Source organism: Urocitellus parryii, chromosome 12 (assembly GCF_045843805.1).
Source record: "Urocitellus parryii isolate mUroPar1 chromosome 12, mUroPar1.hap1, whole genome shotgun sequence".
Taxonomy (NCBI): Eukaryota; Metazoa; Chordata; class Mammalia; order Rodentia; family Sciuridae; genus Urocitellus; species Urocitellus parryii.
In genome coordinates, this window is record NC_135542.1 from 19,796,612 (window position 1) to 19,823,072 (window position 26,461).

Genomic DNA, 26,461 nt, shown 5'->3' on the forward strand with positions numbered 1-26,461 from the left:
TTGATCCCCTTTTTCCTGAAAAGTTCCACACAGAGGTGAGTCCCCAGCATGTTTAGAAATCATTTCAGACACCTTTCTGGACGGAATTGAATCAGAGTCCCTGATGATGTGGAAGAGCTAAAGATGGGTTTGCTATGAATTTTCTATTTCATTCATCAGGGCCTGAGTCAAGTCAGTCATTGTGCTGTCAACACATGAGCTGCTGGTCAAATGTGAGGAAGTGGTCTTGCTTTATGAAAACACCACCCTGATTCAGTGAGCCAGAGGCAGCCTGCAGTCCCTGTTTTCCTGTAAAGGCAGATTGCTGTGGATGGCCTCTGGCCTCGTCATGCAGCCCTGCTCAGAGTAGGGGATTGAGGGACCAGGCAGATCCCTAGTTCCTTTTGACCTTTATTGCCATTGGGCCACCCCAGGGTCCTTGGAATCTACCTGGTCTTCTGGCCTGGGTCAGGGGATGTGAGGTTTGGAATCCCCCTCTGTGGCAGGATCCCAAGCCCCCCCAGCCACTTGAGGACAGGCACAGCCTTCCCTAATTGTGTTAGAGTTGGAGACTTCTCCCACCCATCCTCATCCATGCTCATCCCACATTTTGTAGCTTGACACCTGAGGACCTTTATTCATTGACTTAGTTGTTAGTGATGATGGTTACTAAGACTAAGTGACTCTTTCAAGTCACATCACTTGCATGGTAGGGCTAGAGCATGGATCTTCCTAATTGATTTCATGGGACTCTCTCATGGAAACTGTGACTGCCTCCTAAACACACACTCTACATTTGGAGTGTCAAAATTCTTGGCACTGCCTCCTTGGCAAGTGTATCTTGTCTTCTACGTGGGAATTTCACAAATATTTTCCTTTGGTTTGTGGAGGTCATGCAGAAGGGATTTCATTTGAAATAGCCCAAACAAGAAATACCAGTTGTCTTTTTCGCACATGGATGTGTGTAGTGAACATCCCTTTCTGTGTGCTTGCATGAGTTGCTCCTTTGAATTTGTTGAAGAATGGTTGGCTGGGGAGCAAGGTAACGAGAGATGGATATCAATGCTTGTCCAGTATTCTGAAGTGAAGAATGTATTGAGGATGTGAAGGCTTTTCTAGCCAGTTCCTATGGCTCAGTCAGGGATCAGTCAGAGGATTCTGTCTGGTAGACTCTTTGGAACATATGTCAAAGTGGCCTGGTCTTACCCTGTCCAGGACTGAATGCTGAGCTTGAGTGGGAGCTTCTTATCAGTTCAAGTACTTCCATGAGTCTGTCCTCTGTTCTCTTTGGTTTTTTTTTTTTTTTTCAGTTTTCAGTGGACATATCTTTATTTTATTTTATTTTATATGGTGCTGAGGATCGAACCCACTGACTCGCGCATGCCAGTCGAACACGTTACCACTTGAGCCACATCCCCAGCCCCCTCTGTTCTCTTTTTTCCGAGCAGTTTCTAACAGGAAAGGAGAACAAACATTGAAAGTACAGTGATTGATTATGTATACCAATGTTATTTGAATCAACTTTGTATAATTCAAAATTAACTTTTTGCTAGTAAAATTTCATATGTTGAGGAAATAATGAAAATATTGGGGTTGGGGGATGAGGATGGGCAAATCAAATATTTTTGAGCACCAAGACCTGTTTTTTTTTTTTTTAACTTAAATCATAAACTGCCTGAGGACCACAGCAAGTAGATATTTCCAGAGACAGTGGGAAGGTAGTAGCACATGAGGAAGGGAAGAGCTCTCAGGATGGGAAGAGGGGGCCGCTTCAGGACTCACCGGGCATGGCACATGGTACATGCCTGGGCCCACTGAGTGGGGAAGATCCATGCTCTGTGTCCCTCCACCCTCCTCTGTAGCTTGTGTTGGCAGCAGATCAGGGAATTGGGGTCAGAAGTGCTCCCAGTAATATAGGCACCAGCCCCCAGAGTGTGTTCCTAGCCCTTTCCCCACCTGGCCTGTCTTGGTGCTTGTGTTGATGCATGGCTGAAACCCTACAGTCATCAGAGTGTGTCTGCGGTCCAGATCCACCCTGCATGGCCAACATGCTCAGACCTTCGGCTGGGTCCTAGGCCTGCTACAACCAAACTCTGTCAACTGGGTGGCCAACAACAGAGGAAGGGCCTTCCCTCAAGCTCCAGGGGCTCAACACACAAGGTGTTGGGCGGTCTCACTGCCAAAACACCTCACAGGTTCCTAGGGGACTGTCCCCCCAACTCTCCCAGCCCTTGCCCACTCTCGTATTGCTGCCCACGATCTGTGGTTCCCATATGGGCATCCCGCCCTGGCTCCAACCTCACATAGCTGGTATCCCCAAGTCTCCCTGGTCTCTGGGTCCAGACTCTCCTCTTCCTACAAGAATATCAGATATTGGATTTGGTCCCAGTTGATGCTGTGTTCCATCATGTGAGCTCTTAGCTTCATCACTGTGCAAAGACTCTTTTCCCACACAAGTTCGCACGACTTTTGGCTGGCTTAAGAATTTTCAGGCGACACTTTTCTAATGAGTACACTTTCCTTCCTTCCGATCTCCCCCCAGTGAGCATTCCTCGCACCCTTGTCCTAGTTCCTTTATGGCAGTTTCCCTCCTTATGGCTGAGAGGACCTAGTGACCCCTGGATTCACACGTCCTCCTTAATCACCAACACACTGCAGAATTCTCCAAAGGGCCATATATGCTCCTGGAAGTTGGTGTTGGAAATAGTTTTCCATCCATTAATCACTCCCTCACTCACTAATGTCCTTGTGTCCTTGAGAAAGGCTCTCCCTTTCCTGGTTTTCCTGAATAGAAATCCTCTTGCCTCTTGGGTGAATAGGGTTATGGGTTGTGCAGAGGGTGTTGGTCCACTGAGCATCTTAGAGACTGTCCTTTATGGAGCCTAATGATCCTCACTGGGGAATGAGGCCAGGGTCCTAACTGTGGTTAGTGTGAGGACACCCTGGGTTCAGAGAGGGAAAGAAGGACGAGGGAAACTCAGATGTCCCTTCATGGCCCCTGGAGTTAGAGGACTTACCCCTTTGCACCTGGGATCAGGAGACCTCATTTCCTCAAGGACACGCACACTCAGACGTTAATCTTGAGTGTGGGTTCCTTTCTGGGGTCCAGGGCTGTTGTTAGCCACCAGGAATGACAGTGCTCTCCATGCTGAGTGGAGCCATTTTTGCCAGGAAAGAGCCCGTGGTCACGCCTTGTGCAAAGCATCCCGCGCCAGGGGCTCCCATCCCTACATTCCTGTCCTGAAAGGAAACCACTCAGAGGCAAGGTGGGTCCAACCACCTCCCATGTGTTCACTCATCACTGTGTTCCAGCATCACCCCAGTTAACAGTCCTGATGGGATTGGATGTGGCTCAGAGTGTCACCCTCATGAGCTCTACCCTGCCACAGCTGCAGTTCTGCAGTGGGAGAAACTCAAAACCTCAAAACACATGCACATGAAAGAAAAGAGCAAGAGCCAGAGCCCAAACAGGCCAGGTGTGGCAAAGACAGCTGGAGTGCCTAGGTTGGGACTCAGAATTATGTCAGTGGGGTGGCATTGCTGCTGGCACCAGCATGATAACCGAGAGCCAGCCCTGCTCATTTTGGGGAGCAGTGTGTTGGGGAAGGCAGCAGAAATTGAGAGGCAGGATTGAGTTTGGCCCTAGGAGGAGGTTGGGTAAGAGGCCAGTGTGGGTTGGAGGGCCTGGGCAGATAGAGAGAGGCCAGGGCACACCCCAAAGCCTGGAGACTGCACTGGATGTCCAGGGTTGTGAAACACCCTCCCCTCTTACTCACAACTGAGAGCAAGGGGCATTGATGAGTTCAGTTTGTGTGCGGCTGCATCCAAGGTGGCTCGGCTAGGCACCTCTGTTTCCTTGACTCAGGAGGCTGGGAGTCCAGGCTCCACCGAGGCTCGGCTGGGAGGATCGGACTCTGAGTTTATGCCTGTGTTCCTGGTAGGATCCATGTTGGCTGAGCCTCAGTGTTTTTGTAATGAGAGGATGGGTGACCGTCATGTCTTTATCACAGGACACACTTGCTAAATGGATTTGTTTGCTCTGAGGAGGAAAGAGAGAGGGGGGAGTGGTGCTGGAGACAGGGATGCAGACAGGGGTCATGGACTTGGCATAACTCAGTCTTGGAGGTGATATCCCATCACCTGTACCCACTTCAATTCCCATGAATCCAGAGGCTGAGCCCCCTTGAGGTGAGGGGTGAACCGGTTCTGGGCAGCAGGATGCTGTGGTACCTCGGAGTCTCTGTGAGACCCCAACACTAGACACGCTTGGCCCTTTTGAAATCTTAGGAGAAGCCTTGGGAAGTTGTATGGCAGAGGGGAGCAGCCTCTGCATCTCAGTCCCCTCCAACTTGCCATGGTGTAGAGAGGGAACTGCAGCCACGATGGGACGGACATTGGCCATGTCCCTGTGTGGGACACAGGCCTGATTGAGTTAGGGTGCATTCTTTGTCTCTCCCCTTCTTGTGATTGTCCCATCTGTACATTTGTGCTTTAGCCACCTGTGAGTCCCATCTCTGGTTTCAGAGAGAATAGAGGGTGTTAGGGGCCAATAGACACAATAAACCCTAGAGATTAGATGCTACCCTACTTTCCAGAAAGGACTGGGCACACCGTGAGTTGCACAATGATGGGACCAGGGTCCAAAAGCTGCTGAGAGGGAAGGACTGGTTGTGAATGCATTTTTGAAGGCTCCAAGCTGGAACTCTAGTGGCACCAAGCAGGGCAGATGCTGGTGGGGATGTTTGGGTAGTTGTTGGTGAACACCTGCGCACCTGAGATGGGTAGGCATGGAGGAGAAATCAGCAGCCCATAGGGCTTTTGAAAGTGGTCTTATGTGAAAAGAGGCTCAGGTATGGGCACAGGAAATGACATCATTGCCTTGACAATGGATCAAACAGAACATGGAACCCTGGTATCCAGGCACCCACTTCACTGACCAAGCCATCCGAGCTCACTTGGTTGGAGCCACTGGAGGGAGAAGGATGTTCTCCTGTGGTTGCAGACAATGCCGAGCCTCAGGCTCCCAGGAATCTCAGGGGGGCCAACTAGCCCTTTTGTGGATACACTGGGTGAGGCTTCATCTTAGACGCCAGAGCCTCTGGCGATTGTCGCAGAGGAGCTCAAGAGTAACAGTGAGTAGCACAGGGCAGGTGAGCCCAGCAGGCCCTCTAGTCTGATCCCTGATGAATGGCCCAGGACTCCTATTCTGACTCTGTGTGTGTGTGTGTGTGTGTGTGTGTGTGTGTGTGTGTGTGTACTGATGGGAACTGTCCCATTGTGCTTTGACTCTAGTGTATTGGCACAAGTCATTTTTCTGTTTGTCACCATTTCCATTTTGAACCCACCATTCTTGGTCCCAACCCAGGGTGAAAATGATCAGAACACGGAGGAGCCCTTCAGGGTTCAGAGCCTTGAACCTTACAGGCAGGACCAGCTTAGGAATGAGCTCCTGCCTGTCATTTGTGGGAGGAACCTACAGTTCAGCAGCAACATGGGGTTAATCTCCTGGGATTTCATCCCCACCCAGCAGGTGCTGGATCTCTTGTTCCCAAGGTAAGCACCAGACCACCAAGCCCAAGTGTGTAGCCCCCTCATGCCTCTGTCTTGGGGCTGCCATGTGCCTCTCAGGGACCCAAAGGTTTGTGATACCTAATGAGAAAGAGGACCACACTCATAGTGGAATGTCAGCCCCGAATGGTACGAGTCCTGGAGGTGCCTGCCACAGCCTTGCAAGGGCAGTGAACTTCCCCTCTCAGGCAGAGAAACCATCCTGACTCCAGCTGATCCACAGAGGTCCATGGAGCAGTCCCCACACACTGGGCACCACAGCTCAATGGTGTGCACTGAGCTCATTCCCAGGTGGACTCAGTGAGGCCAGGTGGTCTTTCTGGTGTGATGTTGGCTTTGTGAAGAACGTAGATCTGTGCCAGAGGCGTCTCAAAACTCGGGCCTTGGGAAAAGCACTTTTGGGTTAATAAAGACATGTTAGTTTCCATAGTGGGACAGAGCGTCCTAGCTGGGACATAGCTGGACAGGGGCTTTGGACATGGCAGCTCCCACACCCAGAGATATGTGGGAATCAGCAGTTTGGGCTCATTCACTGGTGAACATGGAGAAAGCACCCACTGTGTGAAGACACGTTTCCAGTCACGTTTCATAATTCAGTGAAAAATGGGGTGCAAATGATTGCCATTGTGTCCCTTTTCATGGGGTCAGCCTAAACCGCAGGTGCCATGAGTACATATCCTCCATGTGACTGCATCCCTGACTCCATGAGGCATAACTGCACGTTGTCCTCTTCAGTGACTATGGTGGACCCTTGGACCAACTTCAACATGGAATGGGCTTGGGGTCAAGAGGGTGGGCTCCTGTTTCCAGAATAGGGACCTGCAAGGTGATTTGACTTGGGAAGGCTGAGGAAAGACTGCTCTGCCCAATTCAGTTTTCTGCCTGCAGTGTAAGGTGTGGGGCTTCAACAGTAGGAGGGGTAAGGCGGGGAGTTGTAGGTGGAGTCAGGGTCCTCTGGGGAAGGCCCTGGGATAATGGATCCCCCCACACCACACCTCCCTGTCCTCCCCCAGGGCCACAGAGATGTGGTCTGCACTCATGGGAAAAGAGAGGTCCACCGCTACTCAGGGGAACTCAGTGAGAGCTCACAGAGAATGAGGTAGCATTGCAGCCCACGCCAGGGGAGGAGGTGTCTCTTGAGCCCCGAGAAGAGTGGGCAGGAGGACAGACACTCCCAGAAGGTGCATTCCAGGTTGGAGAGCATGTAGCCAAGAGGAAGAAGAGTGTCAGGCCTGCCCAGAGGAGGGGAGAGCTGGTCAAACCATGGATCTAGCGCTCCTTCGTTGAAGGTTCTTTGCCTGTAGCGACCTGTCCTGACCCTGCCTGTACAGCCACTGTGTCTTGCCTGAGGTGGACTGGTGTGTTCAGAACCAGGGACGGTTCAGGAGGGTAGGGTCAGAGGTTTGCTCTGGAGGCCGTGGCGAAGGCAAGGCCAGGGTTTTGCTGACTCCACACCTGCCTCCCCACAGTGCCTCATCTTCCTTCCTGGGGACCTGGGTGAACTTCTACTCCGAGGCTTCCCATCAGCCTCCAGGCTCTCTGAGTCTGCAGCAGCTGCTGCCGTACATGTGGCTCCTCCTGGGTGGCTTTAACCTGGAGCACCAAGCACACCACCTGCTGGCCCAGGTTGAAGATGGCAGATCAAGCCAGGCAGAGCCTGAGAGCCAGGCGGACCGGGGTGAGTACCTAAGTACCTCAACACACCTCCAAACCATACCCCTCCAATTAGTGTAGCCCTGTATGAGTAGATGAGTCCACTGTCAAGGTGGAGGCACCCACCATCAAGTGCTTTTCCCCAAACCCACCTGTGATCATTGCTGCAGTGGGGAGAAAACCTTCAACACATGAGTCTTTGGGGACCAATCCAGATACAAAGTCTAGCTGTTTCTCTTTGATGGGTCCAACGTGAACTAAGAGGTACTGGGGTACAAGGGGCTATTTCCTTGAAAGGTGTTCCTGTAGTGGACCTCCTGTGCATAGAGGGTCCTCAGGGATTAATCAGTGGGGAGTCTTTGGTGGAACAGAAGCTGGATTCGGGGGCTCTCAGGTCTGTGTGTGAGACCTGAGCTGGCAGAGGCTCTCAGTTGTGGGGGATGTTGGGTAGTGTATTCCTTGAGTGTCACCTACCACGCCTCTGCCCCTGCCTTTCCAGAGCTGAGGGTCCCTGCTGATGCGAAAGTATATCACGGCCTGATTGGAGGAGTGCATTACGACTTTCTTCTTCGAGAAACAGATGCCAGCAAGTCGTTGAAGGTCAAACCAAAGGAGGTAAACAGCCACCTTCTTCAGTCTTTACTCCTGGTGCCACTCCACATCCTCCAAGGGGACAAGAACCTCAGGTTCTGGATGGATGTTGTAGAATGCCCACAGAGCCAACTGCCAGGCTGGGTGGGGTGCAGTTGCTGGGCTTTGCTGATGTTGTCATCCCCCACAGTTCTTGGAACCTTCTGTGGCAGTGGCATCCAGGACCCCAGCAGCTGTGAGCAGCAGCTCTGCAGTGGCTGCAGGATCATTGCCCCAGGCCACCCAAAGCAATGAGTGCTGCATGAGAAAAGTCACCAGTAGCAGCTCCTCACTGCTTCACTCCAGCGAGCAGGTGGAAGACAGCCGCGTTGTTCACGTCCTCCTAGAGGGACAGAGCCTGAGGGAGACAAAGCGCATCCCGGTAAGCCCGACAGCAGGGCTGCCTCCTGGGTGTCCACACAGTGGAAGGCAGGAGACACAGCCAACCCCAGGGCTATGGTGGGAAATAAAGAAGAGAGAGGTCCGTCTTAAGGGCTTGACCTGAGGAGGGAGAGCATCAGCATGCCCAGCTTCCGTGGTGAGTGGGCCTGTGTATTGTGGGTTTTGCAGGCCAGAAGTGCAGACGGAAGTGCTGTGGACAGATGAAGGCAGAGATATGTCCAGGGTGCAGGCTGCAGTGCCTAGAACTTGGTATTCTCAATGAGTGAAGTTGGAGCAGAGGAGGTGGCAGTGACTTGTCACATGTGTAGGAGGGGATGTGTTCCTGGTGGCAGGGAAGAGAACCTCCTTAGCATGACTAGGTGTAGGAATTTGGGGTCGGGATCACCTGGGGGGTCATGCCAAAGCTTCGGAATGTTAGGCTTTGCATGTATGTAAATACGGAGCTAAAGGGGTTCTTGGCAGAATTTCTATGGATGTGCAGTAGACACGCTAATGCTGCAGGTGTCCAGCTGCAGAGGAGACATGTTCAGTGACTGCCAGTGCTGAGTCAAGTACATCATTACAACCAGACCCGCACCGAGCTTCCAGAGGCCAGGGCCTCTCAAAGCTATCATGAAGCACTCAAGTGCACACTCTTGTATCTGAGTCTGTTTTGTGTCATGGCAGTCAGGACCCAAATTTTCAGTGCATCTGCCTCTTCCACCCACAAAGGCAGCCTGCATCCCAGATCACACTTGGTGCGCAGATCCCTGGCCCATTGCTCTCATCTCAGTGAGATGAGAGTGTGTCTGTGCATAGGCAGTTTGGTCCTTTGACATGAGTGGAATGTGGCTCCCCAGGGGGAGGGGAGATGGCAGGTACAGGCAGATATTTGTACCAGGATTGTTCTAGTAGCACATTGCAAGAACCCAGGTGGTATATGGAGGACACACTCAGGTAGCAGGATAACAAGATTGTGCCCTTGTATATGTAGCTGAGATTTCTCCTGAATGTTTGACCACAGTCTTCTGGGTAGCTCTTCTAAAAGCCATTCTCTGATGACATTTGTCCCACCCTGATCCAGGTGACCTTTCAGGAGACGGTGACAAGCCTCATCCGCAGGGCCTTGGACCAAAATTTGTTGCAGCATGAGGATGTGGACAACTTTGAGCTGCTGTATATGATGTCTGAGGATGAGAGTAAGTAGGACAATCAGACAGTGGGGAGACATGATCCACAGTGGGCTCAGGATAACTGACAGCCAAGAGAAAGTGGGCCTTGGCCCCAAAATACCAAAGTGTGATGGGCCTGGCGGAGACTCTCAGGGGTTGTGGGTGTTTTGTGGTATAATCCTTGAGTGCCACCTAACAATTCTCTCCACTTCGCTCTGCAGAAATCAAGGTCTCTGACCACTCACTCGTGTGTCTGTCCATGAATCTGGGAGTACAATATTTCATCGTGAGGAAACGCCCCCAGGTCAAGGGAAAGGAGGTAAACACCTACCTTATTCAAGCTGTGCATGTGCTGCCATTCCACTCCGACCTGAGGAAATAAGAAGCCTCAGCACCTGGACATATTTGCTGGAAGCCCATAGAGCCAACTGACAGTCTGGGGTGGCTTTGTGTTTCTGGGTTTGCTGATGTTCCATCCCCCACAGTTCTCAGAATCAACCTGCAAGTCCTCCAGGCCGCTTTCCCACAAGCAGGTGGGAGACACCTGCTTAATTCGTGTCCACTTAGAAACACGAAGTCCAGAGATGGCCAAGAGTGTTCTGGTAAGCCTGGGAGCAGGGGTGTCCCGTGGTGCTTACACCTGGGTGGGGAGCAGACACTGGTCCAATACCATGGACTACTCATGCCCTCTTGAATTTGGAGCTTCTGGATGATCAGGAGGATAGATGGGAATCAAGAAGGGAGAGGTCAGTGTGAAGGGCTGGAGCTGAGATGAGCGAGTGCAGCAGCTTGTCCACTGCCATGTCTGAGGGAGTCTGTGTGTCAGGTGGCAGCATGCAGTCCAGAAGGGCAGGGACAGGTATGGGTGACAGATGAGAATAGGACAGGAACTAGGTTGCAGGTTCCCTTGTATGGGATGCTGACGTCTATGGAGGAGGACAGCAGTGTGAGGTTCTCCATGTTCCTTGAACAAGGAGCTGAGAGAGTCTCTCTGCAGAGTCGATATGGATGTGGAGCAAGCACACTAAATGTCCAGGTAACCCAATGACCACCCTTGCCGGATGAGGTGCCCTCCTACATCCCAGCCAGCACTGAGCCTCTGGAGGCCAGGAGCTCTCGTGGCTATCTTTCAGCACTCCTGTGTGTGGTCATGTTCCTGGGTCTGTTTTTGGCCCTGGCAATCCAGACCAAAGCCTCTAGGTTTCGTGCCTAGGCCATTCCCAATGCCGCCTGCATCCTCGGGCATACCTGGGATCTTGGAGGCTATTGTCCCATTCCTCCCAACTTGTGGGATGAGATTGCATCTGTATGCAGGTAGTGGGGTCCTTTCACTCCGAGAGGAGTGCAGCTCCACAAAGAGCAATGGCAGGCCCAGGAGGTCCTATGTACAAGGATTGGGCTAGTAGCCTGTGGGAAGAGCCCACACGATGAGCAGGAGGTCAGCCTCAGGTAGTAGGGTCATGGGTGTTGCACTTGTATTTAGAGTGGAGGTGCCTCCAGAATGCCCCTGCCCACTGTCCTTGAGTAGTCACTTCAAGGCCCATTTCCTGAAGGCCTGTCTCCCATGCTGCTCCAGGTGACCTGCCAGGATAGGGCTCCTGTTGTCATCCGCAGCGCCCTCGACCTACACTTCCTTACTGAGGAGAATCCAGAGGATTATGAGCTGGGCCAAATCATCTCTCGCCGTCAGAGTAAGTGAGACAATCAGATAGCAGAGAGCAAGGGTCAGGATGTGGACTCAGGTCAACTCTTAGCAACAAAGAGTAGTCTCTGACCCCCAAGAACACTCCAACAGGTGTGTTGGGTTCGTGCACAAAGCCAACTGCACTTCTGCTGGTGGAAGGTCTTGAGGTCCAATAGTATACCCCAGTGGATATTGCGGCTCCCCACCAGGTGCCCTCCCCTGGACATGAACAGGCATCCAAAGCTGACATCTTTGAGGAGTGAGGAGGAAAGCCTCTCTCCAGGAGCAGTATGTTTTCATGGTCTGGGATAGGAGTGGTTTCAAAGGAACATGGGAATGCATGGGCTAAAGAGGGAACTGGCATTTTGTGGACTGAAGCAGTACTATTGAAAGCCTTCTGTGTGACCAAAAAAACCACTGCCTGGGCAGAGCATTGCCAGGATTCTAGCAAGCAGTAACAGGATGAAATTGGGAAGAAAACACAGCCTGGGAGACAGCCTGAATCATCTGTTTTTGCATAAATTCCATGGTCTTACGCACCTGAGTCCACTAGGCAAGGAGTGATCACAATAGCCAGGTTGTGATCCCTAACTAAAGTCAGATGAGGGCTTCCTGAGCACTTAGCCACAGAGCTCATCTGATAATAATGCCAGCGCTTTTTTGTTGGTTGGTTGGTTGGTTTTTGTGAGCCAAACACCACAGCAGCCATTATCCCAGCCTATGTACCCTGAAGACCACCATCCCTATGAGTTCTAGGATCACTTGTCTCCTATCTTAACCTACTGTTAGGTTAGTAGTGTCTATGGAAGAGGAAGTCTGTCTGGGGCCTTGGTAGCCTAAGAAATTCATAGCAGAGATCTCCACATCCAACCCAGAAGGGTTGGAGAACAGGCTCTAGGTTAGAGGAGGGCGACAGGAAACACATGTTCAGAGGAAGGAGAAGCGGCTGTTGTATTCCCCCACTCGGGGTCATGGCACCACTGGGCCATACACCATGTTGGAGGGAAGCAGTCCCTTTGCTGGTCTTTGGAACCATTGTTCTCAGTAGGGCAGTATTTGGAATGTGGCCTCCATTCTCAGAAGCCTGGTTCACATGGAGGCGGGCTCCACCAACGCAGAAGCATGGCTCTAACGTGGTATCCGTGCTGGTCAGCCTGTCCTCACTGTGGCCATACTTGAGGAAAATAACTCAGAGGAGGAATCCTAGGCCTTTTCTCTGGGTTTCATAGCTTTCTCTTTGGTTGTGCACTGAGGCTGTCCATAAAGCTCTAGTGTGTGGCAGTGGAGGGAGAGCTCCTCAGCCCTTGCCACAAAGGCATAGACTGGGAGAGAGAGAACGAGGCTGGCAGAGAGGGAGAGAGAGAAAGATGGAGAGGGAGGACCTCTACTTGGAGAATGAGGATTCAGTGGAGCCAACAGGAACAAGGTACTGTTGCCCAGGGCACAACCCTGTTTAGGTCTTCCCCCAACCATGCTCAACCTTTCTTCCAGTCCCTCCCACCCCCCAGTAGTGTATTCATCTTGAATGAGAATTTCATGTTGACATCAGAGCACTCACCATCCAATGCTTCCCTCCAAACCCACCTATGAAGATGGCTCATGTGGGGACTGAATCTTCGGCACAGGAGCCTTTTGTGGGAGATTTCAGATGCCAACCCTAGTGGTGTGCTTTGGCAGATGCAAGAGGACCTGAGATATTCTGGAGTCCAAAGCCTTTGGTAGGAACAGACATTAGGTCTGTTGAAGTGCTCTGCCTAGTTCTTCCTCAGGGAGGACTGTGGAGGCTGTCTTTGTTGGTATTGGTGCTGAATTGGAGAGCTCTCAGGTGTGTGGCTCTGGCCTTTTCTGGCACAGGCTCTCAGATGTTGGCGTGTCCTAGGGAGCACCTCCTGAGTGCCACCTTCTTTTTGTACACCCCTCTCTCCCCAGAGCTGAGGATTCCAGCAGAGGCCAACGTATTTTATGCCAAGAATCCTCACAAAAAATCCAACTTTGTGCTGAGGAAAAGGAGCCTCTCCCAAAAGAATGATGGGTGGATCCAGCCTCAACCTCCCTCTCGTCCTGGAAAGAAGGCTCCAGCCCTCCTGAGGATGCTTGCAAAACCATTCTGCTGCTGTGTGCCTGGGCGGGGCTGAGGCAGCCCAGGAATATTTACATTGATTACTATTTTCTTCAAAGTTTGAATCTATAGTTTGCCATTGTCCTTGACCTTGTTTAGTAACACAGTTGTTACTCTATCCTGTATTTGTTGTTTCCATTAATATATTATTATTTTAAAATACATATGTTTTTGTTACCTGATCTACTGTGATGATTTGAGTATACTAAATGTAGCAGTGATTCCTAAAGGACACATCCAAACCAACAGGAAGGAATGTTTCATTCTATCAGCAAGAACTTTGGTTTTTAGGAGTTTGGCAGATGGCATTATCTGAGTCAGTTTTCCAATGGGGGCAATGAAGTATCGGCTATGATGGTACAAACACAAACAAAGACACACAAACACACACAAGAGCACACACACTCACTGAGAGATAGATAGACAGATGGAGTTGGTCTCTGCTGAAATACTTTGGAGACATGGTTCTGATTTCTCCCCTTTTGGAGTATTTTCAATTGCACAAGGTGTCTTGCAAATGAACCCATGTCTGAGGAAGACATGCATGTGTACTTCACATGCCACTTTTCACATAGCAGGAAGGTCATGTAATATTTTTCATGCAGCTGTCTTTTGACTGTGAACCATCCCATGAGGTCAGCTGTGGAATTTTCAACTTGTAGCATCACAATGGGGATCCACTCTTTGGATTTGGGGATATTTCCGATTTTCTTGATTCAGATTGGAATGATATATATATTAGTTTTTGATGAAAATTCTGCATTTGATGGTAATGAATGTCGTGCATCTAGGAATCTGTAGAGTGCAGACAATGAATGGATGCCTACTGTTGTCTGGACTGGTCTGAAAAGTCCTGTAGCATCTGAGCATGTGTGAGGGCTGTACAGGTCTTGCAAAAAGTCCAGGTCAGATGATCCTGCACAAAGCTGAACTCCTAGTGGTCTCCACAACAGTGTAAGGGCCAAGGAGAAACACACTTCCACACAGAAGTTGGGAAGCTACCTTATGAAGGTGATCATAGATACGGGATTATTAATATATCCAGGTTGGCATCTATTATTTTTTTAGCTTTTGACTTTCGCAGCTGTGGGCATCTTGACAACCATCAACTCCCTGTAAGCACAGACAACTCTATAAGAACCTGAGGATAAATTTCCCTGTGCATGTCCCCTTGTGAAACTGCTTAAGCACCGCCTGGTTTACACACAGGTGGAATTTCTAGGTCAAAGTGTGCATGTTTACTTCTTTGACTAAGCACTGCCAGGTGGCTCCTCTGCATAGCTCTACCTGTGGCCAGGATTGTATTATCTAGCTTTCTAACTTTTGCATGTTGAGTAGATACATAGTGGGAGCACACTGTTTTTGTTGGTATTTTTCTTGGTATCTATTCTGATGCTTTTCACTGGGGGATTTTTTCCTGTGAAAATGGGCTTCCTCTACTTGACCTTATTTTCTTCTTTTAAAAATTTTTTCAATGTGACTTTTTAATTTTAGTTTTATTAAAGACATTGCCCCTTGCTTGCATAGTCTATATCTAAAGCACTAGTCCTTGCTCCAAGGCCCAGCTTGCTCTCAGCTGCCCCAGGAGGGGAACAGTCTTTGGCGGTAGACAAGAGACACCCCTGCAGGGGGCACAAGTGCTTTGGCCCTCTGGTGTCTTGCCAGCAGTGCTTCCCATGCTCACAGAGGGTTTCAGACACTGAGTCAATGGTCCAGGTGGTCTTTTGTTCAGTCTGATCTCAAATTGAGCTCCTCTGAGAGGTCATATTGAAGTCCTTGTGTGTACCTGATCCATCATTTTAAACACTATTCCAAGTTCACTTTTTGTGTGTACGTGGGTTCTGGGGATTGAACCCAGGGCCTTGAGCCTGTGAGGCAAGTGACCTACCTGAGCTACACCCTCAGAGACCCCTGTAAAAGTATTTCCCCTTTGCCTCGGGGTCTAAGTTGCCAAGGCTGACCTCAAACGTTCCTCTTGCCTCAGCCTCCCTGGTGGCTGGCATGACAGGCATGCACCTGGGACTGTCACACTCGAGCCTGTGATGGGAACTCATGTGCATCTGTCCAGGGCTGAGCATGGTTAGGCAGAGCTGTGCTCCAGGCTCCCTGCAGGGCTGTGGAGGCTTCTGCTGCCCAGCAGCCCTGGTGCCATGGCCAGGGCTCCTCCCAGCCGAGGGCAGGCAGCTGCCCATTGCTGTAGGCTGACCTTATTTTCTTCTTATGGCACTCGTCCGTTCTCTGGAGTATGTTGTATGGTTTGTCCATTAGGAGTCTAACAGGTCCTCTAGAACCTTCAAACAATTAGTAAAATTCCTAAACAGTAAGTGAGCACCCGCAGAAATTGGGCTAATATTTTGGGAAGAACAATGTTGGATGATATATTCATGGCTTGAATAGATCATCCAACATGAAGTTATATTTTATTACTTACAAAATAATAAAATAATGAAGCAATACCATGGGCTGAGCTAAAATAGATCCTTAGGATCTTAGGCATTCTGTAACAAATCTGTGTCACTTGAAGTATAGAGTTGATCGACTCTGAGTAATGAAACAGAAGTAAAGGTATCAAAGCAAATGATCATCTGTTTCCAATTTTCTGTGATTTGGTTCAAGTGGTAAAGTGGTGATATTTATTAATAATGGATCAAATAGGTTCATAATTGTTTTAGAGTACAATTAGATGCCTTCAAACTTTAGGCTACATGGGCACATTTGAGAACGGTTCCAGCCGTTCTCTCATCCTTTGGGTCATTCCCCTCCTATGTCCTGTGAGACATTTTCTATGTGAGGCTTTAAGAAGAAGAAGAGAATATTCTGTAAAGAAAACCTTGTGATCTGTGCAGTATGAAGTTGAATGGATTCATTCAGAAATCAGAAATTCTATTGAAAGATATTTATTTGCATGAGCCAAATAAAACCTATTTTTAGGCATCCTGGTGAAGACAAGGTTTTATCTTTATGTCTCATTTTCTATGTTTTGTTGTTGTTGTTGTTGTTAGAATGAAATTCATATGTTGCCAGACCATTCTATCAGATGTGTAACTAGATGCCATTTAAATTACCCACTTTTACATGGTAGACAGTTTTTAATGAACACTGCCTGTCTGCACCTTTTTAAAAAACAGGACTGGGATCAGAAGCCCAAATACCAATGGTTAGCTGGAACATATTTTTCATTTGGCCTATCTGTCAGTATTCCCTGAGGTCATCTGTGGAATCAGCTTCGTTACTCCTGCTCCCTCACTGGATTTCATAGAAACCATATGCTATGTATGAATCAGGGACACCAATCCCACAACATAGCATTCTTTGAATATCCAAAGTCCCACTTTTCACTTCGCCATGCCTGAGATCAGCAGTAATATTTATCAGCAAATGTGAGATTTTCAAAGATCCAATTCTATGTGCTCCTTTCTCATAGAGCCTTAGGCAGGGATATAGCATACATAAATATTAAGTAAAGTCCATAGTTTTTAAAATGTCATCCATTGAATAGTTGACACATGTCTGAGATACTTTTTATTTTGGAGGAGGTATTATTTAATAGGGAATTCCAACAGCTACCTAATAGTGAAATGAGAAGTCTTGCATCCATTTTATTTTGTTTCTGATGATTTTTATGAGTAAGGGTAAGATACTTCCTTGTTCTGATGCAGATGTTGCCCACTTTTGTGAATGGATGCGGGGTGTCACCTACTACTTGCATATCTGCATATTGGGCTTGACACTGCTATCGTACTTGGTAGTTGGCAAAAAGTCAATACTGAAGTTAAGCTCTTGTGTTCTAGCAGCAGAGCTGAAGATCCTTGATGTGCCACCTTCTGCAATCCATGCTGCTCTCTTCATGTTCCTTATTGACTTCCTGGTGATGAGCATCATGGTCTCCTGGTCTTGAGAATGGCCAAGCATTGCTCTGTGAATGTGGAAGATGGGCATGTGGAAGGCTCCAGGGAGGAGGGATCATTGAACATGTACTCTAATCCATGTGCCTGTTGAATGACCTGTTTTTTTATTTTTGGGTTTTAAGGGAGACACTGCCCTCAAACACTTCTGTGCAGCTGGGAATGCAGGCTTCTGCTTCACCTTGCAGGAAGCATTAACGAATCCTTTCCAGAAGACATGAGAAGAGAGAAGTGAGCCTCTGGTATCATGCAGGTTCCTTGCATTGCCCATGGGCTAGAAGAGAGAAGAGTTGCTTCATGAGACTTGATCCCCTTTTTCCTGAAAAGTTCCACACAGAGGTGAGTCCCCAGCATGTTTAGAAATCATTTCAGACACCTTTCTGGACGGAATTGAATCAGAGTCCCTGATGATGTGGAAGAGCTAAAGATGGGTTTGCTATGAATTTTCTATTTCATTCATCAGGGCCTGAGTCAAGTCAGTCATTGTGCTGTCAACACATGAGCTGCTGGTCAAATGTGAGGAAGTGGTCTTGCTTTATGAAAACACCACCCTGATTCAGTGAGCCAGAGGCAGCCTGCAGTCCCTGTTTTCCTGTAAAGGCAGATTGCTGTGGATGGCCTCTGGCCTCGTCATGCAGCCCTGCTCAGAGTAGGGGATTGAGGGACCAGGCAGATCCCTAGTTCCTTTTGACCTTTATTGCCATTGGGCCACCCCAGGGTCCTTGGAATCTACCTGGTCTTCTGGCCTGGGTCAGGGGATGTGAGGTTTGGAATCCCCCTCTGTGGCAGGATCCCAAGCCCCCCCAGCCACTTGAGGACAGGCACAGCCTTCCCTAATTGTGTTAGAGTTGGAGACTTCTCCCACCCATCCTCATCCATGCTCATCCCACATTTTGTAGCTTGACACCTGAGGACCTTTATTCATTGACTTAGTTGTTAGTGATGATGGTTACTAAGACTAAGTGACTCTTTCAAGTCACATCACTTGCATGGTAGGGCTAGAGCATGGATCTTCCTAATTGATTTCATGGGACTCTCTCATGGAAACTGTGACTGCCTCCTAAACACACACTCTACATTTGGAGTGTCAAAATTCTTGGCACTGCCTCCTTGGCAAGTGTATCTTGTCTTCTACGTGGGAATTTCACAAATATTTTCCTTTGGTTTGTGGAGGTCATGCAGAAGGGATTTCATTTGAAATAGCCCAAACAAGAAATACCAGTTGTCTTTTTCGCACATGGATGTGTGTAGTGAACATCCCTTTCTGTGTGCTTGCATGAGTTGCTCCTTTGAATTTGTTGAAGAATGGTTGGCTGGGGAGCAAGGTAACGAGAGATGGATATCAATGCTTGTCCAGTATTCTGAAGTGAAGAATGTATTGAGGATGTGAAGGCTTTTCTAGCCAGTTCCTATGGCTCAGTCAGGGATCAGTCAGAGGATTCTGTCTGGTAGACTCTTTGGAACATATGTCAAAGTGGCCTGGTCTTACCCTGTCCAGGACTGAATGCTGAGCTTGAGTGGGAGCTTCTTATCAGTTCAAGTACTTCCATGAGTCTGTCCTCTGTTCTCTTTGGTTTTTTTTTTTTTTTTCAGTTTTCAGTGGACATATCTTTATTTTATTTTATTTTATATGGTGCTGAGGATCGAACCCACTGACTCGCGCATGCCAGTCGAACACGTTACCACTTGAGCCACATCCCCAGCCCCCTCTGTTCTCTTTTTTCCGAGCAGTTTCTAACAGGAAAGGAGAACAAACATTGAAAGTACAGTGATTGATTATGTATACCAATGTTATTTGAATCAACTTTGTATAATTCAAAATTAACTTTTTGCTAGTAAAATTTCATATGTTGAGGAAATAATGAAAATATTGGGGTTGGGGGATGAGGATGGGCAAATCAAATATTTTTGAGCACCAAGACCTGTTTTTTTTTTTTTAACTTAAATCATAAACTGCCTGAGGACCACAGCAAGTAGATATTTCCAGAGACAGTGGGAAGGTAGTAGCACATGAGGAAGGGAAGAGCTCTCAGGATGGGAAGAGGGGGCCGCTTCAGGACTCACCGGGCATGGCACATGGTACATGCCTGGGCCCACTGAGTGGGGAAGATCCATGCTCTGTGTCCCTCCACCCTCCTCTGTAGCTTGTGTTGGCAGCAGATCAGGGAATTGGGGTCAGAAGTGCTCCCAGTAATATAGGCACCAGCCCCCAGAGTGTGTTCCTAGCCCTTTCCCCACCTGGCCTGTCTTGGTGCTTGTGTTGATGCATGGCTGAAACCCTACAGTCATCAGAGTGTGTCTGCGGTCCAGATCCACCCTGCATGGCCAACATGCTCAGACCTTCGGCTGGGTCCTAGGCCTGCTACAACCAAACTCTGTCAACTGGGTGGCCAACAACAGAGGAAGGGCCTTCCCTCAAGCTCCAGGGGCTCAACACACAAGGTGTTGGGCGGTCTCACTGCCAAAACACCTCACAGGTTCCTAGGGGACTGTCCCCCCAACTCTCCCAGCCCTTGCCCACTCTCGTATTGCTGCCCACGATCTGTGGTTCCCATATGGGCATCCCGCCCTGGCTCCAACCTCACATAGCTGGTATCCCCAAGTCTCCCTGGTCTCTGGGTCCAGACTCTCCTCTTCCTACAAGAATATCAGATATTGGATTTGGTCCCAGTTGATGCTGTGTTCCATCATGTGAGCTCTTAGCTTCATCACTGTGCAAAGACTCTTTTCCCACACAAGTTCGCACGACTTTTGGCTGGCTTAAGAATTTTCAGGCGACACTTTTCTAATGAGTACACTTTCCTTCCTTCCGATCTCCCCCCAGTGAGCATTCCTCGCACCCTTGTCCTAGTTCCTTTATGGCAGTTTCCCTCCTTATGGCTGAGAGGACCTAGTGACCCCTGGATTCACACGTCCTCCTTAATCACCAACACACTGCAGAATTCTCCAAAGGGCCATATATGCTCCTGGAAGTTGGTGTTGGAAATAGTTCTCCATCCATTAATCACTCCCTCACTCACTAATGTCCTTGTGTCCTTGAGAAAGGCTCTCCCTTTCCTGGTTTTCCTGAATAGAAATCCTCTTGCCTCTTGGGTGAATAGGGTTATGGGTTGTGCAGAGGGTGTTGGTCCACTGAGCATCTTAGAGACTGTCCTTTATGGAGCCTAATGATCCTCACTGGGGAATGAGGCCAGGGTCCTAACTGTGGTTAGTGTGAGGACACCCTGGGTTCAGAGAGGGAAAGAAGGACGAGGGAAACTCAGATGTCCCTTCATGGCCCCTGGAGTTAGAGGACTTACCCCTTTGCACCTGGGATCAGGAGACCTCATTTCCTCAAGGACACGCACACTCAGACGTTAATCTTGAGTGTGGGTTCCTTTCTGGGGTCCAGGGCTGTTGTTAGCCACCAGGAATGACAGTGCTCTCCATGCTGAGTGGAGCCATTTTTGCCAGGAAAGAGCCCGTGGTCACGCCTTGTGCAAAGCATCCCGCGCCAGGGGCTCCCATCCCTACATTCCTGTCCTGAAAGGAAACCACTCAGAGGCAAGGTGGGTCCAACCACCTCCCATGTGTTCACTCATCACTGTGTTCCAGCATCACCCCAGTTAACAGTCCTGATGGGATTGGATGTGGCTCAGAGTGTCACCCTCATGAGCTCTACCCTGCCACAGCTGCAGTTCTGCAGTGGGAGAAACTCAAAACCTCAAAACACATGCACATGAAAGAAAAGAGCAAGAGCCAGAGCCCAAACAGGCCAGGTGTGGCAAAGACAGCTGGAGTGCCTAGGTTGGGACTCAGAATTATGTCAGTGGGGTGGCATTGCTGCTGGCACCAGCATGATAACCGAGAGCCAGCCCTGCTCATTTTGGGGAGCAGTGTGTTGGGGAAGGCAGCAGAAATTGAGAGGCAGGATTGAGTTTGGCCCTAGGAGGAGGTTGGGTAAGAGGCCAGTGTGGGTTGGAGGGCCTGGGCAGATAGAGAGAGGCCAGGGCACACCCCAAAGCCTGGAGACTGCACTGGATGTCCAGGGTTGTGAAACACCCTCCCCTCTTACTCACAACTGAGAGCAAGGGGCATTGATGAGTTCAGTTTGTGTGCGGCTGCATCCAAGGTGGCTCGGCTAGGCACCTCTGTTTCCTTGACTCAGGAGGCTGGGAGTCCAGGCTCCACCGAGGCTCGGCTGGGAGGATCGGACTCTGAGTTTATGCCTGTGTTCCTGGTAGGATCCATGTTGGCTGAGCCTCAGTGTTTTTGTAATGAGAGGATGGGTGACCGTCATGTCTTTATCACAGGACACACTTGCTAAATGGATTTGTTTGCTCTGAGGAGGAAAGAGAGAGGGGGGAGTGGTGCTGGAGACAGGGATGCAGACAGGGGTCATGGACTTGGCATAACTCAGTCTTGGAGGTGATATCCCATCACCTGTACCCACTTCAATTCCCATGAATCCAGAGGCTGAGCCCCCTTGAGGTGAGGGGTGAACCGGTTCTGGGCAGCAGGATGCTGTGGTACCTCGGAGTCTCTGTGAGACCCCAACACTAGACACGCTTGGCCCTTTTGAAATCTTAGGAGAAGCCTTGGGAAGTTGTATGGCAGAGGGGAGCAGCCTCTGCATCTCAGTCCCCTCCAACTTGCCATGGTGTAGAGAGGGAACTGCAGCCACGATGGGACGGACATTGGCCATGTCCCTGTGTGGGACACAGGCCTGATTGAGTTAGGGTGCATTCTTTGTCTCTCCCCTTCTTGTGATTGTCCCATCTGTACATTTGTGCTTTAGCCACCTGTGAGTCCCATCTCTGGTTTCAGAGAGAATAGAGGGTGTTAGGGGCCAATAGACACAATAAACCCTAGAGATTAGATGCTACCCTACTTTCCAGAAAGGACTGGGCACACCGTGAGTTGCACAATGATGGGACCAGGGTCCAAAAGCTGCTGAGAGGGAAGGACTGGTTGTGAATGCATTTTTGAAGGCTCCAAGCTGGAACTCTAGTGGCACCAAGCAGGGCAGATGCTGGTGGGGATGTTTGGGTAGTTGTTGGTGAACACCTGCGCACCTGAGATGGGTAGGCATGGAGGAGAAATCAGCAGCCCATAGGGCTTTTGAAAGTGGTCTTATGTGAAAAGAGGCTCAGGTATGGGCACAGGAAATGACATCATTGCCTTGACAATGGATCAAACAGAACATGGAACCCTGGTATCCAGGCACCCACTTCACTGACCAAGCCATCCGAGCTCACTTGGTTGGAGCCACTGGAGGGAGAAGGATGTTCTCCTGTGGTTGCAGACAATGCCGAGCCTCAGGCTCCCAGGAATCTCAGGGGGGCCAACTAGCCCTTTTGTGGATACACTGGGTGAGGCTTCATCTTAGACGCCAGAGGCTCTGGCGATTGTCGCAGAGGAGCTCAAGAGTAACAGTGAGTAGCACAGGGCAGGTGAGCCCAGCAGGCCCTCTAGTCTGATCCCTGATGAATGGCCCAGGACTCCTATTCTGACTCTGTGTGTGTGTGTGTGTGTGTGTGTGTGTGTGTGTGTGTGTGTACTGATGGGAACTGATCCATTGTGCTTTGACTCTAGTGTATTGGCACAAGTCATTTTTCTGTTTGTCACCATTTCCATTTTGAACCCACCATTCTTGGTCCCAACCCAGGGTGAAAATGATCAGAACACGGAGGAGCCCTTCAGGGTTCAGAGCCTTGAACCTTACAGGCAGGACCAGCTTAGGAATGAGCTCCTGCCTGTCATTTGTGGGAGGAACCTACAGTTCAGCAGCAACATGGGGTTAATCTCCTGGGATTTCATCCCCACCCAGCAGGTGCTGGATCTCTTGTTCCCAAGGTAAGCACCAGACCACCAAGCCCAAGTGTGTAGCCCCCTCATGCCTCTGTCTTGGGGCTGCCATGTGCCTCTCAGGGACCCAAAGGTTTGTGATACCTAATGAGAAAGAGGACCACACTCATAGTGGAATGTCAGCCCCGAATGGTACGAGTCCTGGAGGTGCCTGCCACAGCCTTGCAAGGGCAGTGAACTTCCCCTCTCAGGCAGAGAAACCATCCTGACTCCAGCTGATCCACAGAGGTCCATGGAGCAGTCCCCACACACTGGGCACCACAGCTCAATGGTGTGCACTGAGCTCATTCCCAGGTGGACTCAGTGAGGCCAGGTGGTCTTTCTGGTGTGATGTTGGCTTTGTGAAGAACGTAGATCTGTGCCAGAGGCGTCTCAAAACTCGGGCCTTGGGAAAAGCACTTTTGGGTTAATAAAGACATGTTAGTTTCCATAGTGGGACAGAGCGTCCTAGCTGGGACATAGCTGGACAGGGGCTTTGGACATGGCAGCTCCCACACCCAGAGATATGTGGGAATCAGCAGTTTGGGCTCATTCACTGGTGAACATGGAGAAAGCACCCACTGTGTGAAGACACGTTTCCAGTCACGTTTCATAATTCAGTGAAAAATGGGGTGCAAATGATTGCCATTGTGTCCCTTTTCATGGGGTCAGCCTAAACCGCAGGTGCCATGAGTACATATCCTCCATGTGACTGCATCCCTGACTCCATGAGGCATAACTGCACGTTGTCCTCTTCAGTGACTATGGTGGACCCTTGGACCAACTTCAACATGGAATGGGCTTGGGGTCAAGAGGGTGGGCTCCTGTTTCCAGAATAGGGACCTGCAAGGTGATTTGACTTGGGAAGGCTGAGGAAAGACTGCTCTGCCCAATTCAGTTTTCTGCCTGCAGTGTAAGGTGTGGGGCTTCAACAGTAGGAGGGGTAAGGCGGGGAGTTGTAGGTGGAGTCAGGGTCCTCTGGGGAAGGCCCTGGGATAATGGATCCCCCCACACCACACCTCCCTGTCCTCCCCCAGGGCCACAGAGATGTGGTCTGCACTCATGGGAAAAGAGAGGTCCACCGCTACTCAGGGGAACTCAGTGAGAGCTCACAGAGAATGAGGTAGCATTGCAGCCCACGCCAGGGGAGGAGGTGTCTCTTGAGCCCCGAGAAGAGTGGGCAGGAGGACAGACACTCCCAGAAGGTGCATTCCAGGTTGGAGAGCATGTAGCCAAGAGGAAGAAGAGTGTCAGGCCTGCCCAGAGGAGGGGAGAGCTGGTCAAACCATGGATCTAGCGCTCCTTCGTTGAAGGTTCTTTGCCTGTAGCGACCTGTCCTGACCCTGCCTGTACAGCCACTGTGTCTTGCCTGAGGTGGACTGGTGTGTTCAGAACCAGGGACGGTTCAGGAGGGTAGGGTCAGAGGTTTGCTCTGGAGGCCGTGGCGAAGGCAAGGCCAGGGTTTTGCTGACTCCACACCTGCCTCCCCACAGTGCCTCATCTTCCTTCCTGGGGACCTGGGTGAACTTCTACTCCGAGGCTTCCCATCAGCCTCCAGGCTCTCTGAGTCTGCAGCAGCTGCTGCCGTACATGTGGCTCCTCCTGGGTGGCTTTAACCTGGAGCACCAAGCACACCACCTGCTGGCCCAGGTTGAAGATGGCAGATCAAGCCAGGCAGAGCCTGAGAGCCAGGCGGACCGGGGTGAGTACCTAAGTACCTCAACACACCTCCAAACCATACCCCTCCAATTAGTGTAGCCCTGTATGAGTAGATGAGTCCACTGTCAAGGTGGAGGCACCCACCATCAAGTGCTTTTCCCCAAACCCACCTGTGATCATTGCTGCAGTGGGGAGAAAACCTTCAACACATGAGTCTTTGGGGACCAATCCAGATACAAAGTCTAGCTGTTTCCCTTTGATGGGTCCAACGTGAACTAAGAGGTACTGGGGTACAAGGGGCTATTTCCTTGAAAGGTGTTCCTGTAGTGGACCTCCTGTGCATAGAGGGTCCTCAGGGATTAATCAGTGGGGAGTCTTTGGTGGAACAGAAGCTGGATTCGGGGGCTCTCAGGTCTGTGTGTGAGACCTGAGCTGGCAGAGGCTCTCAGTTGTGGGGGATGTTGGGTAGTGTATTCCTTGAGTGTCACCTACCACGCCTCTGCCCCTGCCTTTCCAGAGCTGAGGGTCCCTGCTGATGCGAAAGTATATCACGGCCTGATTGGAGGAGTGCATTACGACTTTCTTCTTCGAGAAACAGATGCCAGCAAGTCGTTGAAGGTCAAACCAAAGGAGGTAAACAGCCACCTTCTTCAGTCTTTACTCCTGGTGCCACTCCACATCCTCCAAGGGGACAAGAACCTCAGGTTCTGGATGGATGTTGTAGAATGCCCACAGAGCCAACTGCCAGGCTGGGTGGGGTGCAGTTGCTGGGCTTTGCTGATGTTGTCATCCCCCACAGTTCTTGGAACCTTCTGTGGCAGTGGCATCCAGGACCCCAGCAGCTGTGAGCAGCAGCTCTGCAGTGGCTGCAGGATCATTGCCCCAGGCCACCCAAAGCAATGAGTGCTGCATGAGAAAAGTCACCAGTAGCAGCTCCTCACTGCTTCACTCCAGCGAGCAGGTGGAAGACAGCCGCGTTGTTCACGTCCTCCTAGAGGGACAGAGCCTGAGGGAGACAAAGCGCATCCCGGTAAGCCCGACAGCAGGGCTGCCTCCTGGGTGTCCACACAGTGGAAGGCAGGAGACACAGCCAACCCCAGGGCTATGGTGGGAAATAAAGAAGAGAGAGGTCCGTCTTAAGGGCTTGACCTGAGGAGGGAGAGCATCAGCATGCCCAGCTTCCGTGGTGAGTGGGCCTGTGTATTGTGGGTTTTGCAGGCCAGAAGTGCAGACGGAAGTGCTGTGGACAGATGAAGGCAGAGATATGTCCAGGGTGCAGGCTGCAGTGCCTAGAACTTGGTATTCTCAATGAGTGAAGTTGGAGCAGAGGAGGTGGCAGTGACTTGTCACATGTGTAGGAGGGGATGTGTTCCTGGTGGCAGGGAAGAGAACCTCCTTAGCATGATTAGGTGTAGGAATTTGGGGTCGGGATCACCTGGGGGGTCATGCCAAAGCTTCGGAATGTTAGGCTTTGCATGTATGTAAATACGGAGCTAAAGGGGTTCTTGGCAGAATTTCTATGGATGTGCAGTAGACACGCTAATGCTGCAGGTGTCCAGCTGCAGAGGAGACATGTTCAGTGACTGCCAGTGCTGAGTCAAGTACATCATTACAACCAGACCCGCACCGAGCTTCCAGAGGCCAGGGCCTCTCAAAGCTATCATGAAGCACTCAAGTGCACACTCTTGTATCTGAGTCTGTTTTGTGTCGTGGCAGTCAGGACCCAAATTTTCAGTGCATCTGCCTCTTCCACCCACAAAGGCAGCCTGCATCCCAGGTCACACTTGGTGCGCAGATCCCTGGCCCATTGCTCTCATCTCAGTGAGATGAGAGTGTGTCTGTGCATAGGCAGTTTGGTCCTTTGACATGAGTGGAATGTGGCTCC

The 26,461-nt window shown here is 50.2% G+C and overlaps 1 protein-coding gene across 1 annotated transcript in view; it reads left to right on the forward strand.

Moving 5' to 3' along the window:
* Positions 1–26,461, forward strand: part of LOC144249866 (uncharacterized) — a 155,046-nt gene that overhangs the window by 110,489 nt on the left and 18,096 nt on the right. Inside the window, 4 exon segments of the mRNA XM_077792064.1 lie at positions 7,982–8,212; positions 9,296–9,410; positions 9,605–9,702; positions 25,376–25,606. Of these exon segments, the coding sequence (XP_077648190.1) occupies positions 7,982–8,212; positions 9,296–9,410; positions 9,605–9,702; positions 25,376–25,606 (675 nt within the window).